We start from the raw sequence: 16259 nt of genomic DNA, 5'->3' as shown, positions 1-16259 counted from the left end.
ACACACATTTTTCAAAAGAAATCGACAGAAGGGATGGGAAGTTATCAATGTGGGTCGCATCTCAACCACTTATTTTAGACAAGAAATTGAATTTCACTTTAACCACTAAAAGCGTTTCTCAATATCTTACACGAGTAGGTAGCATCAACTGATGGCCAAAAAAAACTCAATATTTGGAATTTGTTTAAAACCTTTTCAAACATTTTTGTGCGAAACTATTGGATATTATTTTTGTTTCAAAAATAAATTATTTTTAACAAACCTATTTAATAAAGACCAAGCTTACAACACACCAAATTTCTATATTAATCTATAAAAATATTTGTTTAAAATGTTATCACTTTGGCAACAAAGTAAATCAAAACGATCCAATGTACATGTATTGTATACCGACCGCGTCAAGTGTGAAAACTTATCTATAATAAACCTGCTATTTCAATTTCAGTAAGGGAATAGATAGGTAAAAGTGACTATGACTATGAATGTACTTTTTGTATAGGTAGTTCACATGTTACTTGTGATGTTTATTTTTGTCTTTAGTCGATGCCATTACATAAATATGTGATATGATAATGATAACTACTTTATACGTAGTTTATAAACATTCATTTACCTATCAAATAAGTATAAATATTCAATTCATTTACTAATCAAATATAAATCTAATCACTACACCAAACCGCATCGTGGCGTTAAAAAATATATACAAAAACTTTCTTGTACAATATAAAATTTATATTAATATATTTTTAGATTTTTGTTTCAAATAATTTTTCAAGTCCAACCAACAATGACCATGTTTTTGTGATAAGAAAAACTATCTTGACCGTGGTCAGGGCCATATTTTCATATATGACACTCAAGCTTCCAGTAATTTTTATATTGACAAGTGATTCACAAGTTTGCACAAGTCGCCATTTCTATTTTGTGTTTATGGTATGTTTCAAAGGTAATTTAGTTTAATCAAAAAATCATAAAGTTTGTTTTGTATTTTAGGTTTTTAGGTGGCGTCATATTTTATTTAATTGGTATTATTCAGGTTAAATGAGATAATAGACTTATAAACAAAAATTAAATGAGAATATGGGAACGTTGAAATCTTATCATCATCGTCGTCGTCAAGCTGTCGATTCGATATACAAATTTGCAGAAGAATCTTTGTGCCACTTAATATTTGAAAGAAAGAAAATATGCAATTTTATTCATGTGACTTTTTTTTCCAATCACGAGCGTTTTTTTTATATCGATGTTATTAGGTTCTCGAGAATGTCACAACACTCGTAAACACTATTAATTAGAAGTGGTGTGATATTTATTTCAATTAAGTTTTGAAACTTCATTTAAATTTTGCGAAAGTAGATTTAAGCGGTTGCTTGGGAAGTAGGAAATCGGAACTGAGGGGTTTTTATTGAAATTTCTAGAACCTACTTAGAGTGCCGATTGTCTCAATATGCTATACGTAGAAAAATAGGAATGTTGTGAAATTATTATCAAAACTTTTTAATTGTATAGATAACGCTGAAACGCAACTTGATGAAATTGGTCAATTAATTCAACAAGTCTTTGCACCATGATATCACGATATTATCTGATAGTCTGAGAAATTTGGAAAATGCAGGTTTATGACTTTGCGAAAATTTAAAGCTTTTTGTCAATAACTTGATTGGTCCATATCAGTTTAGCCTAGGACAAGGAAAGTCCACAATTGTACACATATAAAACCAGGATCAATAAAACGATACAAACTATCTCTTTATCGATTTCAAAGTCGCGTATGACACCATCTGTAGGGAAGAGGTTTAAAAGAGCAACGGCTAGTTTTTGAATTTATGTCACACTTATCGGAAATGACGATGGAAAGCTAAGGCTGTATTATCATGATCTCACCGATGCGTTTGATGCCAAACAATGCTGTAGACAAGGATATGCACTGTCTTGCGACTTCTTTTGCTTAATTTTTTCCAGAACGATGTTTAAAAAACTAAGCAAAACTCAACCGTCAACACTTGAGGCACAATCCTCCAAGGGTTTATGTAATTACTTGGATACGCCGATGATAACATAATTGGAAGATCAAAACGTGATGTCAGTCCCGCATTTTTGAGCATTGCGACAGAAGCGAAGAAGATGGGTTCAGTGGTCAATGAGGGCAAGACCAAGTATATGCTGTCATGAGAGGTTGAATGACGACGCCTTGAACAGAACATCACCATTGATTTGAGGTAGTTAAGGACTTTGTCCCAGGCACCGCTATTAATTCAGACAACGAAATCCGCGCTTAAATCAAACGAAGAACAACTGTTGAAAATCGCTGCTTCTATGGCCTAAGAACTTAATTGAATAAAGTCATCTCTCTGATTTGGTTAAAAGAATAAAGGTCCAATCACTAGATGTTTGGGTGCTATGAAGCGAATAGACATCAACGTTCCAGCCCGGAAGGTCTTCGAATTAAATCCCGAGGGACGACGCAGTAGAGGGCGACTTAGGTGGAGCACGCTGGAGGGAGGGGACTTTAACCAACTTGTCGTGCGAAACTGTAGACAACTAACAGGGCCGATCTGGCTGAACGCATGTTGAATGTGGTCTAGGTCTGTCGCGGGCTGTAGTTATACCTTAAGTTAATAACATACGTAACAAGTCGGTTTTCCCTGATTCGTCATACTTTAGTTATTTACAAAAATCTTCCCTTTGCCCGTTTCTCCCTCGTATCTCTTAATCTCCTCCAAATTTAATTAAAATAAACTTAATGAACAATAAGTCCTGGTCCTGATGGTTTTCCTTTCCTCTCTCCAAGATCTTCTGCCGTTTCTTCAGTCAAGGTGACTTTCCTATTAAAAACTATCGACCCACTACCAAACTCAATTATATACCTAAGCTTTTTGAAGGTATTTTATAGGAAATTCTAAGCTTTCATTGCGAATCACGTTTGTCCCATATAGACATCATATTCTCTTAAATGCGGGTCTAAGACCATTAACCTTGTTCGATTCGTGTCTTTTAGCCCCTCTATCTTAGACACAAGTAACGATGTTATTTAAACAGATTTTAGTAAGGCATTTGACGGAACCTCGTATAGATCTATACTCTTAAAACTCGTATAGATCTATACGCTGTAAACCCAATTTTATAAAATGAATTTCCTCTTACCTAATAAACCTATATTAAAGCGATTGTTTCAGATCTGTCACCTCATAACCCTTTCTTAGCTATAACTCTGGTGTTCCCCAAGGCAGCCACCTGAGCCCTCTTTTGTTTATTCTTACAATCAACTATCTTGAAAGGGCCAAACTACTTGGGACTTAATATTGCTAAGTGCTTATCTCCAATCACCTGTTCTCGCAAACGCTTAAGGACTCCTCCCAATCTCTAGCTTTTAAACAATCAACCCTAATAAGAATAACATTAGGACCTTGGCATATTATATGATCAAAAGTTTAATTATTCGCCTACAAAGACAATATCATTTTTGTTGATGTTCCAAAAAATTTTCTGACCCCTATGTACCACAATCCCTGTGAATAAGCTTTGTTCGACCAATACTCCTCCCAATTTTGATCCCCTTTCCAAAGTATTTTTATTTCCAGAATCGAGAGCATCCAACGTCGTTTCCTTCCCTTTGGTCTTCGTGGTTTAACTTGACACAATCCTCTTATTCTTCTCTTCGATGATGACCACCTAAATCTTCTCAATTTGAATTCGTAGGAAGAACGTGACTAATTTCAGGCATTGTTTTTATTCATCTATTTCCTTCTGGTTCCATTTATTGCATTTCCCTCTGCAACTCTATCTCTTTTAACACTTACCCTCGTAACACCCGCAATTATCAAATCTTTTATGTTATGGCTCCAACGAAACTATATCTCGTATGCTTCTAAGTGTAAATTCGCACTTGGACTTGTTTGATTTTAACCTCAGTACACCGTCCTTAAAACTCCGTCTTTTAATTCACTCTTTCTCTCCACAATCTTATGTTAGGTTCTTAGTTCGTTTAAGTTAGTTTAATAATAAGCTTGTATCAATTGAAATAAATTATTGTTTTGCCTTTACGAAAATTAAAAAAATTGATACTTGAGCTTGAGGACAACTTTTTTAGGGTAGACAGGGAATTTAAAATAAAACTGATTTCGATAGAATTTTTAACACAATTTTAAATTAAGTTTCTAATTAGATACAATTTATGGCCTTGAATCATAACCTCAAAAATGTACCTAAATTACTTATTTTGTAGAGAAAAATCTCGTTTTAAACAAGAAACTTTTAAAATAAATCTAACGTTTTAGGTTCTGAAGTTAAGAAGTTTAGAACAGACCCAAAATAAGAGAATTTTCTTTGATTTCCTTATTGTGAAAGGTATTACGTCCATCTGCATTGATTCCAACTTAAAATTTGAAAAAAAAATTCCCTTAGCAAATAAAATAATTTTAATGCCGGAGATAATTACACGAGAATTCATGCATTCGTTTATAGATTTCTTGGGATTTCTCATTTAAAATAAAATACAGGATATTTACTAAAATAAACACACAGGAAATGTCAAAGAAGAAAAATAAAATCTTTAAATCTGATTTCCAAAAATAAGTGATTCAAATGAATTTATTAAAGAAACATGCAAAATATTTACATACATATATACAAAAATATCTGTAGATACATGTACATATGTATATTTGGTATATGATATAGATTTTGAGTTTAAAATTCATACGCAAAAAATCAACAACAACAACTTGTTAAATAAGAAAACAAACATTATGTTTATTGGCACAAGCAAATAATCTGACACTTTGATTATTATTTTTGAAAAATTGACAAAATATTGAAAAATTAGGATTTTAAAATTTTCTGACAGTGAAAAATAAAGCTTTGAAGATAAACGAGATACATTGGAAAAATTATGTAGTTTTACAAGTTTGAAAAATACTTATTTTGTAACTAATTTTTAGAACAAAAATAAATGCAATGTAGAAATGAAATGAAATAATCTGCTCGTAGTTTACAGTTGAGGATTTATTGTGAGTGATCTTTACTTCAAATTAACTTTTTTATGCGGTTTAAAAATTTACTTTTACCTCCAAAGCGAGTAACCAAAAACTTCAGTTAAGAAATATTAATATTATGTATGTATATTCTTTGTCAGGAAGTAAGTTTAATCTTTTGTACTCTTAGAAAAAGATGAATCCTGAACTGTATTCATCATAAGCTGCTCCCTATTTCTTATCCCAGATTTTTACACTAAGTTCGGTTAAGTACCACTTCAACATGTTCGTTTTAGTAATACTTCAGTTAACTTTATAAGATAAAATAATAGTAAAAGGGTATGCATATTAATAGTTAGTAAATTTCAAAATATTCAAAATCTGAATTTTTGCTTAATAAAAAACAAAATCAACCTTATGACTATGTTTTTAAAACAACTTAAACTTTTTGATTAATCGTTAAGAAGTTTGCATTAATACCTTAAACGTAGCGTCTTTGACTTGTCTTTGCAATGTCTGAAAGCAAACAATTTTAAGGAGAGCAATAACTTCTTCTATAGAAGTTCATACTACAGATTGTTGCAAAAGCTCCATTTTTATGAATTGAAAAGCTAATTTAGATTTGTTATGAAATGATATTGGTTTAAGTGGGTTTCTTGAAGTTAATGGTTCTCATCATTTTTCTATATTTTGTAATTTTTTTTTCAAACAAATATTTCTAAAGCTCTAAGAATAATTTTAATTTCAATACAAAAATGTTTAAAGTACAATTTTCTGAAATTCTGCATGGTTAAGTCAAATTCTGTAGGACAAAATTCTGTATTTCAAAATCCTGTTAATAGCCTGGGAAACATTTTTTTCCAAATTTTAAAAATTGCAGACTTTTTGTTTGTAGACTTTTTTCAGCATTTTGAAGTACATAATTTAATAAGCTATCAAAACAAGTTTTCATTAAATCTGCTTTGCAAATATTGTGCATTAGGTATTTTTGTTTTTCAATAAAAGTGATTTTTGTTGATTTTTTAAAAAGATGTAACTTTACAAGGTTTCAGTGAGTTTTGTCATGAAAATATCAATAATTTTACTTCATGTTGTTGTAAATTATATGCCTTTTTATATAATTCGGGTGAAAAATTTGTTTTGTTTGTTTAAAAAAAAAAAACAATAATACGTTAAATTATGTGCTGATATATTTTTTACAGAGAGCTAAAAATCATTTAGCATTTTGGTACACAATATTTTAAGTTTAAAGTGTTTTGAAAAACAATAGTTAAGACACACAGAATTATGACCAAACAGTACCTTACAGAATTTTGATCAAACAGAATCGAAATAATCCTTTTTTCCTCACAACTATTCATTTTCGTGAACAATATAAACACAATTTTAGGATTTTCCTTTGTGTTGACAAAAAAGTTTCCCACGAATTTATAAAGTCTTAAGATGAAATTAGTGTCAAAAATAACAATGCATTCTTTAAAACAGTGCGTTAATGATCACAATGGCTAAATAAGTTGAATACGAAATACTATATACAGTCAAACTTCTTTAAAGAAAACCTTCAAGGAAGCAAAAAATTGCTTTGTTATAAGGAAGTGTTGTTTTATATTTTCAAAAAAGTATAAATAGAACTTATGTTATAGAAAGAATATCTTTAAATATTTAAAACTAAAAACATATAAATTTTCGATTGCAGATGAACAGTTTCGGTTTTATTTTATTTTAAAATTCTTTAAAGTGAAAAGAAAGGTGATTTATGCTTTATCTGAGGTTTCATGTCGAAAATTATAAAATGCATTTCTCATGTCATTATCGTTGGGATTTTTTTTTTTATAAAATCGATTTCAACATTGTCATTTAATCAGTCCGATTCCTCAGATGTAATAACATGCAAAGTTGTTATATCTTAATATAAATCATGGAAGGAACTTAATCGTCAAATGGAATATAATAACCATCACTTGGTAAGACTCTATTAAAGTTGCAGTTGTACCAAAGCCAGCTTTGTTAAAACAATTTACAATTTTAAATATATTAATTTACTTTGCTTTCGGGTCATAAATTAGTTCATTATAAAGAGGGTTTCACTTTAAAGAATTTCGTAATAACGAACATAATTTTGATGAGATAGTTCTTAAGGCGTAGAAATTCGAACTAAAAAGGAAATTACGTTATAAGGAAGTTTGACTGTTTATTTTTATTAAATTTTGTTTTGTTTCTGAAGGAATTCCTTAAATTTAAAACTAGAATTCCTTATTAAATAATTTCAATAATGTTCATTACGATACTGAAAAAACTTGAGATTAATTAAAATCAACGAAATTTAAAAAAAAAAACAAAAATTTAATTTAAAATTATTGAAAGCATTTATTTAATTAATTTTTTTTTATCTGCAAATATTTAGACCAAATGAAAAATACAACACAAAAACATTTAAACAAACCATTTAAGATAATTTTAAAATAATCCTTTTTTGTAAATATAATTTTTAGTCTAACTTTTCTTTTTAGTTTATCTTCCCTTAAGAAAATCACCTAAGAACAAGAACAAAGATCCAAGACCTATTCTATTTCCATTTTTAAGTAAGAAGTTTTTTTATGCGGGGCGTTCTCAGTATCGGGGTGAAGCTGTGTTTATATATCCATATAAACTAACTTATTTATCAAGTAATACTTTTATTTTAGTATATTCATGTAAAATTCATAATGGCAACTGAGACGATCGCGATGATGGTGAAAATTGAGCGTCGTCGCCCTAAGCAAGGAAAAAGTCAAAAAACTATTCACGAAGAGATAGTGGCTGTTTACCAGGGTTTCGCACCTTCATTATCAACTGTGCAAAAGTGGTCAAGTAAGGCAGAGAGAGCATTGCAGACAACCTCCGTTTCGGCGCCCCGGCCACTGCTTGTGCGGGATGAAGCATCAAAGAAATCGAAATTTGCTCTTGAGGATGCCCGAATAAAGGTGAAAATGATGGCAGAGATCACTAAGCTTTCAACTGGTACTATTCACACCATTCTTCATGGGCATCTTAACCTTTCAAAGGTCAGTGCAAGGAGGGTGTTACGAATGCTCACAGCACCTGAAAGCAAGCAAGAGCCCATGCAGTAGCATACAAAATAAACAGTCATCGCAAAGAAGTTTAAAGTCACTCCGTCTGCCGGAAAGCTCATGGCAAGTTTTTAGGGAATCAAAGGGAATCTTGCTCATTCAGTACAAAAAATGGTGAAACCATCACGTCACATCCTACGTTTCCACTTTGCATAATTTGCGGGAGGAAATTTCCGGATTTGAAAAAATGGTTTCGTGGAAAAAGATTTTCGGATGATGAAGAACTCAAGTCGGCAATAAATAGATATTTTGCAGAGAAAGGGTAAATTTATTTTTTGAGGGTTTAAAAAAGCTTATCTCATCATGTAACAAATGCATTGATGTTAGGGGAGATAATAAAAAAAGAGGCTGGAATGCGACCCACACGTCTGTCGATTTCTCTTGCTTAAAAGTTTGTAGGTTTTCGTGTTGTTTTAAAAAAGTTGTCAGTGGAATTAATCTTAAAAATTTTAAAATTACCAACAATATAGTTTAGTTTGAAAATCTAGTTTTGTTAAATAGATTTTTAGTCGAAAACACGTTTTTACCAATTTAAGAAGCATTTCTTAATTTTTTACAAATTGGTTGAATGAAATTAATTTGAGAGATATCGAGAACCGAACATCAATTTTTACCAAATGTGCGTACTATTTATGTAGATCTTATTTTTTTTATGAAAAAACGGACTTGTGGGTTTTTAAAAAAAGTTTGAAGACAATATTTTTAATTTTTGATAAGATATTTGAGTCGAAAGCAAATTTTGACCATGTTGAGGTATTGTTTTTTTTTAGGTTTTTATTTTTTGTAAAAAAAAACTGTCAATTGGATTTTTCTCAAAATTTTTCCGAATGTTTACAACAATATTTCTTATAAGGTAAAATTAGCTGGAATGCAAAATCTCAAGTTTTTGAAAAGATATTTGACTCGAAATTCAGTTTTTACCAAGTTTTAGTTTTGTTTTATTTTTCGTCAAAAAACTGTCAATTCGATTTTTCTCAAAAATTTTTCGAATGTTGACAACAATATTTTTTATAAGGTAAAATTAGCTGGAAGGCAAAATATCAAGTTTTTGAAAAGATATTTGAGTCGAAATTCAGTTTTTGAGTAATGTTTTTTTTAAGTTTTTATTTTTATAAAGAAAGCTGTCAATTAGATTTTTTTCAAAATTTGATCAGATGTCAAAAACATTATTCTTCGTTGGAAAAAATTGTTTTGGAGATGAAATCATATTTAAGTCGTTAATTGATTTTTGTTTTTTAAATACACTTCTTTGGTATCACGTTACAATATTATATATTATAACATTTATTTCAAGTCTCTAGCGTCATTGGTTCATGAGATATTTAGGGTTAACTAACATTTTCACCTTTTTTTAAAACTGCTATGGTAAAAAACTACCCACTCAATGTTCTTGAGAGCCCTTTCTGCAACTTCCTCCCTTTTTGTCTGTATAACAAATTTATTTGAAGTCCATATCTCTACTGATTCTTGAGCTATGGACGAAGAAGAAAACGTTGCGAACGTACATAGGTACACACGCACGAACAGATATCTTTCTAAAAATCTTTAATTTCGAATCTAGGGACCTCGATAAATGTCAAAATATTCAATTTTTCAACTCGGGCCCATTACAATAATTTAAAAAAATACACAACTTTTCTTTACTAAGAGAATTTCATTGAGAAGAGGCAATTGTGCTCATTTAAATACATTGCAAAAATTTTGAATAATCGGTTTGAAATTCTAAAAAATCTAAACATAATGAAAATCAATAACAGTTCCTATAAATATTCAGTTCTAAACTCAAAAAGTTTTTAAATGAATAAAAAAAAGGAAAGAATCACCATAATTCAAAAAGAAAAATCACTAGGCCCTATCGGGAATTTCTCATGAAATTTTGTTTCCCTCGGAAATTTGTGTTCCCTCGGAAATTCTTGTTCCCTCGGAATTTTTAACTCTTTTGGGAGTCTTCCTTAAAACTTTAAGTCTTCAATAAAACCTACGCATCGGTGTTTGAGAAATATCTTCTAATCATGAGCAGTTTCAAAAACTTCAGGAATATTAAAATCCTTAGAAATGGAAAAAAATCCTTTTGTAATCACAATTTTTTTGAAATTTTGTATTAAGTTTTATTGTGGAATGAATGAATGCAGTTAATTTTTCGATCAATTTCGCTGATTGCAGAACTACCGTAAAATCTGTTGTAAGCCTCTAAACTCTCAAAAGAATAAACATTGTACATCTAGTAACACTCTACAGAATGTATTTGACAATCAAGTGAATCTGTAAAAAAATTTGGAAACAATGATTATGGTCGAGTAAAAATGTTTAAACTAAAATGTACTATTTTATCAGTCGAGGAAAAAAGAGGTCAGATTAATAAGACGCATACTAAGGAATTCATCAATTCGACTAAAACTACCCCATTAAAGATGGAAAATAAGTCTTAAAATATTGATTTTTAATCACTTGTTCCTTAAATTTATCAAAAACTATACGGTCAATTTAAACTCAAAAGTTTACCACAACTGAAGAAATCATTTAGTGTACTTTTTAACTGAGTGCTTAAATGCGCTTTTTTGCCAAAGATGTGTACGAGAGAGACGTGAAAGAGAATCACAAGATTCGAAGTAATAACAGAAAAAACAATTAAAGTTATAAGGTACATTTCAAAAATCAATACTGACAAAATTGACTTATTAGACATTTTTCTAGAAATTTATCTGACGATATCAATAAATTCCGAAGGTTTATTTCGAATGCATTCACGAATCGAATTTTTTCGAAAACAGGAATTCTTTCCAGGGAATTTTTTTTCAATATAGGGCCCTCTATGTTTTTTTAAATATGACACACTAAAATAGACAATTCTAAAAACAAAATATGTTGCATTTCAATTTTTGTTTGCCAAAAACACACTTGTTTTTTCACCTATTCACAATTTGTTTACAAAGTCATAATTAGTTAATTCTAATTTAAAGTTCAGTATTTTATGTTTACAACACAACGAAATATGCTATTTATCAAAATTTTATATATTTTATCTTACGCAAAAAAAATTTAATAGTTTTGAAAAATAATATGTCACCAAACCAATGTCAAAAAAAATTAAACATAAACATAAACAAATTGATTTTTTTTTGAACATATGCAGGTACTTGTATAGGTTTACCATCTGAGATCAGACATATTGAAAACAACCGCTTACATATTCACCAAAAACAAAAAATACAACAAATATTTGGCTTTACATTTTGAACTTGTACCACATTAATCAATAGACAGATACAACAAAAAAAAAATACTAAACTAAAAACACAAAATAAAAACATTAATCTATTTATAGAATATGTCATGTCTCTATTTAAAACATTTTACAACTTGTACCTTACTATGCATTAAACAACCCGACAAAAACCGTGTGGGAAAAATCTTTTAAAAACAAAATCAAAATAAAAACAAAAACAACACTACACTACACAATATAAAAAAGCTAAAGTTTACTAATTACAATAATGTGGCATTGCAATTACCGCATATAGTTGAAGATACAAAAAATATCTACCCTAACTCGAGCTATAGTAAAATAAACAAGGGAGGACGAGGACGAAGACCTAATGGACGGTCTTTTGTTTTGTGTACTTTTTTTATGACTGCCACTGTGTATATGAAATCCAATTGACGGTTTAGTGGCCGGAAACTTTTGGATTTCAAACATAAACAAAAAAAATGCAATGATTTATGAATGTTTAGTAATAAAAGCATGATTTGTGTTAAAAAAATTATTAAATACTTATTTAATTAGCAATAGAAATATTAACAAACTTTGTTTAAAACATAAGACGTTGAATATTTTCATGTCCTCTCGAAGGGGTTTCTACAGAAGCTGATGCTAATATTTATAAACCACAAAATATCACACAGTTCACGCACAAATATAAAGTTTTTAAATTTTGTGAGTTTTGTTATTCAAAACAACAACAATTCAATTAAAAAACACAAATTTCAAAAAACACTTTAGCTTGAATTTTCTTTCAAAAAAATACTTTAAGGGATTGACCGGAGCACAATCTCGAACGCAATCTGATGAGGACTCCCACACGTCGAGATTTGCAATCAATCAGCAGCTATTATATTCCGTATCCGTTCAACTTCCGCGGTGATATATAATTTTTGATAGGTACTTGTGATACTTGATATATTCATTAAATACTTTTTGTTTTTGGGTAAACACTGACCGATACAAAGAAGATACACTTTTGTGTTGTGTGACTCAGCGGGCAATATGCGTTCTTAAATACAAATTGGGAGTTCGCGCGTGTAACCAACCTCCCAATAACTCGTCAACATTTAAATTCAAATATAAAACAAAATTAACACACCTCCTCCTACAACTTCGTTTTTATTTTTAAGGCAATTAAATTCAAAAACAAATCATCAAACAGTGATTAACACCACAAAATCAAACTTTTTATAGATATTGTATCTTTGTATCTATGCGAAGTTTTTGAAGGAATAGGATACAATATAAATTATTGATGATATAGGAGAGATAGGAAGGTCGTCGGTAAAGGTAGGTTTAAGGCACGCGACTTTTTTTTATTCAAGGTAGGTACAACGGACTTTGTGAGCGTTCTCGACTAACGTCTTAGATTTTTTGAAATATATTTTTATCTGATGCTATAGTGACCAAAACAAATCGACTATTGGCCACGGACTTTTCTACACACTATTTAAGTACACCATCATAACATGAATGTTAATTGCGGTCGCGAAGTAGCCACTAGCCGCCGCCGTCCCAATCGTTGCCGTCGTTGTCGTTACCGCCGTTGCCGTTCGTCGTTGTCGTAGAAGCACCATCACCGTTCATTAGAAGTAAGCGTCTCTATATCTCTATATGAGTATCGCGGCGCGCGTTTCAGAGCGGAAAATTTACATATAAGTACCTACAATGTACAGTTCATGTATTTTGTATAGATACACTTCTCTCTTTAACTGAAGTAAACTTGCAATAATTATGTTCGAGGAGACGATGACTACGACTGTGACTACGACGACTACCGACACTATGTGAACGTTCCTCTTATGTCGACCGAATTGTTTCAGCTTTACTCGTATAACGATGGAGACGGGGCTTAAATTTGTGTTGTATTTTTTTTAATTCAATATGCTATAAAAATGAATATATATATCGTGACCATGACGCAGGTATAGTAGAGGTATAGTGAGGAGTCTCAAGCTAAACTGACAGTGCTCGCTGATAGTACTTTTATTTTGCAACAAGTGAAATGTTTAAATCCGAAAAAAACATACTGAAAAACTTGTTGGACAAACATTTGAGTATGTACCCTATAAGATAATCAAAATTTTAACTTATTGTTATGTGAATTTTTATTGGGCAAGTAAATTTTTCACACTCCTTATTAATTTCACATTTGAAATGATAAAATTCAGAAGATTTTGTAAGCTTTGTGAACGAAAAGCTGACTGAACACAATCTACATTAAGTATACACAGTAGAAGTCGTAATGTCTGAAAGCGGAGTTTTTGAAGTACGCAATAGTTTTGGAATTTCCCTATCTCGAGCGCGTTCTAGACGAACAAAAAGAGAACCTTATCATTACTCGCTGGAATGTCATAGCACTATTCGCAACTAAACTATTGACACTGATTTTAAAACTAAACTGATACCACTTTGTTCGTATTCAATTATTTTTGGATAAATAGTTTTGTTGATAATTTTATTTATTAAGAATTCTTTCCGACTTAGTCTGTGATAAGTCATTTAAACTCTATTTAACTCGATTTAAGTTTACATAAAAGCAAATACGATTTTAAAGCTGTTTTGTAATGTATCACTGTTTTTTGGTAAGAAGCTTTATTTCTGAAACACTGAAACAGAGAAAATTAAACGTATTACAATTTTTGACAACTATTAAACCGGCAATATTTTAAAATAAGTAACTGTCAGCAATCATATGGATTATTAAAACTTAAAAATTTGACGAAAAAATAGTAAAAAGGATGGAGATATTGACAAAATTCGATAATTTTTGAAAGAATTCAATCAATTGATTGTTGTTTTTTTGCTGTTCTGTAGTTTATCAATGTTTTTTTGGTGAGAAGCTTTATTTTTAAAAGATGAAAAAAAAAAAATTAAACGTTCTACAATTTTTGACAACTATTAAACCGACAATAATTTAAAATTAGTAACTGTCAGCAATCAGATGGATAAAGCAAAATTTGAAATTTGACGAAATTAGAGTGAAAATTATGGAGATATAGACAAAATTCGTTCATTTTTGCAAGAATTCAATCAATTGATTGTTGTTTTTTTATAGATATTGCCGCTTGTGAGAAATCAACAAATTCTGAAAAAGGGTTTTTTTAATCAGACATTTTCATTCTACATATACACTTTAGATTTCCTTCATTCTTGACGCTACTAGCTAACAGGTGTGGTTGAGAACTTTAAGCCACTAGGTTCTTTACGAGCTAAAGTGACACTAATTATTTATTTTCATTTATTATTGATCCTGAAATCTTTAAAAATCATTGATTGATATCAATCAGAGACGAGACAAAATTATGGAGTAAATAACGAAAATAATGCAAGTATTGAGACACAACAAAAACACTACTATATTGTTTCAAAAATGAATTTGACAGCATTCAAAAGCAATTTTTTAATGTCAAATAAATTCAGCTAAAAAATTATATAAAATCGCAGTTTCAAAGTAAACAAATCTTTCAATGAATGATTGTTCCCAGAATTCATTCACAAATGATTGCGTTCCTTTTTAACCTTTTGTGTTCCAATTAAAGTGGCAGCACTCTATATTATCGGAAACTAATGGAAACTAATAGCATAAACCAAAACAAAACAAAAGAAAACTTTCGGAATAGTAAAAAAAAGGACAAGACAATCAAATTACACTCAATTAAGTGAATAGCTTTGAGTATACTAAAACCTATTTTTTTCTAAGGTTCAAGGCTACAGAGAGTGCTTAGGCATTTTGTATACATATATTATGATTGATAGTGGGGAAATATTAAAGAAGGGGGTGAATGGTTATTTTCTTTAATTGATTTTCAGCCTTACATGTGTGTTTATTGTAAACATACTGGGTGTCTTGAAAGAAAGTTGATATTCAATTGATGAGTTAAAGGAACTTCTTTAAGTCGCAGAGCTAAATTTCTTATTTCAGGGTTTAATAACTCGTTAGAAAAAATTTTCGATATGTCAGTGGTCTAAACGTCTTTTTCAATTTTATCAAACCCTTTCAGAATGGAAGAGATCTTGTTTAAGCAATTTAGGGCAAAAACCTCGTTTATTGGAAATCATTGTCAAATCAACAATGTAGTAAAACATACCTTAAAAACGCTTAATCTTGAATGAATTATCAAGAGCCACACTACCGACATTCAAACACCCTATAAATAAGAATAGTTTATTAATGTCTTTTGTACAATATAATCATGTTTTTATAGCAACACGAAACTCCAAGCCTACTTCATTGACGTATGTTATATGGTAAGTATGTTATATGGTAAGTGAAAGGGCACATCCTTTACGAACATGAATGTAATAAAAAGTATAGACCCTTAATCGAACTAGTATGTGGGGAGGTAGTAAGTCCGAAATATTGTAGGGCAAACAATGAAGGCTTTAAGAATAAGCCAAAATAAATGAAAACAAGTTAGAAACTATTTGATTTAGTTTTTTGGAAAATGGGGAAACAAACAAAAATAAAATCAAAAGGGAGCAGAACAAAATCACAAGGCTTGAGGAACTGTCAAAACCGATTAGTCAATGACAAAACACACCTGCTGTCATTGAGGTCCACTTAGGCTTGGTGCTGAAGTAAATTTTCTAATAAGGTGTGATAATTGTCAAAAATGTGCTGTGGTTCTGATTTTAGGAAAAAAAGGGGGCCAGAAATAAAGCAGCCAATATAGCTAATAATTTAGGGTAAGCAGTAAAGACACTATACTTAAGGACTTAGCAGTCTTTAAACAGTTGAATATTGTCGGATTGATTTAATAAAGAAGACTTCCATTTCGAGAAAAAAAATGTTCTCTAAATATTGCCTAAAACTCGGCTTAGTGCGATTTTTGGGTCCATAGCTCGTTTTACTATAATTTTACACAAGCAAAACTTTATAAGGCGATAGCTTCTTCACAACTGTTAAAA

General features: G+C 30.4%; 1 protein-coding gene and 1 non-coding gene across 8 annotated transcripts in view; both read right to left on the bottom strand.

Annotated features, from left to right (window-relative positions):
* LOC129940615 (serine/threonine-protein kinase OSR1) overlaps positions 1 to 16259 on the bottom strand; it is a 132611-nt gene that overhangs the window by 23755 nt on the left and 92597 nt on the right. Inside the window, exon 1 of one of the 7 annotated variants that reach the window (XR_008780722.1) lies at positions 12112 to 13924. The exons of 5 other annotated variants lie outside the window; for them this stretch is intronic. Coding sequence is in view for 1 of the 2 variants with exons in the window: in XM_056049004.1 (XP_055904979.1) it covers positions 11891 to 11924 (34 nt within the window). In the remaining variant the exon portion in view is untranslated. Of the gene's footprint in view, positions 1 to 11890; positions 12051 to 12111; positions 13925 to 16259 lie in introns of those variants that run through there. One more of the 7 variants, XM_056049004.1, reaches the window with a different exon arrangement.
* LOC129943645 (small nucleolar RNA snoR126) lies at positions 6243 to 6332 on the bottom strand. The gene has a single exon (XR_008781353.1). It is a non-coding gene; the product is annotated as a small nucleolar RNA snoR126 (small nucleolar RNA).

The sequence above is a fragment of the Eupeodes corollae genome, chromosome 1, assembly GCF_945859685.1.
Source record: "Eupeodes corollae chromosome 1, idEupCoro1.1, whole genome shotgun sequence".
NCBI classification, from domain to species: domain Eukaryota; kingdom Metazoa; phylum Arthropoda; class Insecta; order Diptera; family Syrphidae; genus Eupeodes; species Eupeodes corollae.
The sequence above is the reverse complement of the archived record's forward strand: the minus strand, read 5'-3'. Positions and strand labels throughout refer to the sequence as shown.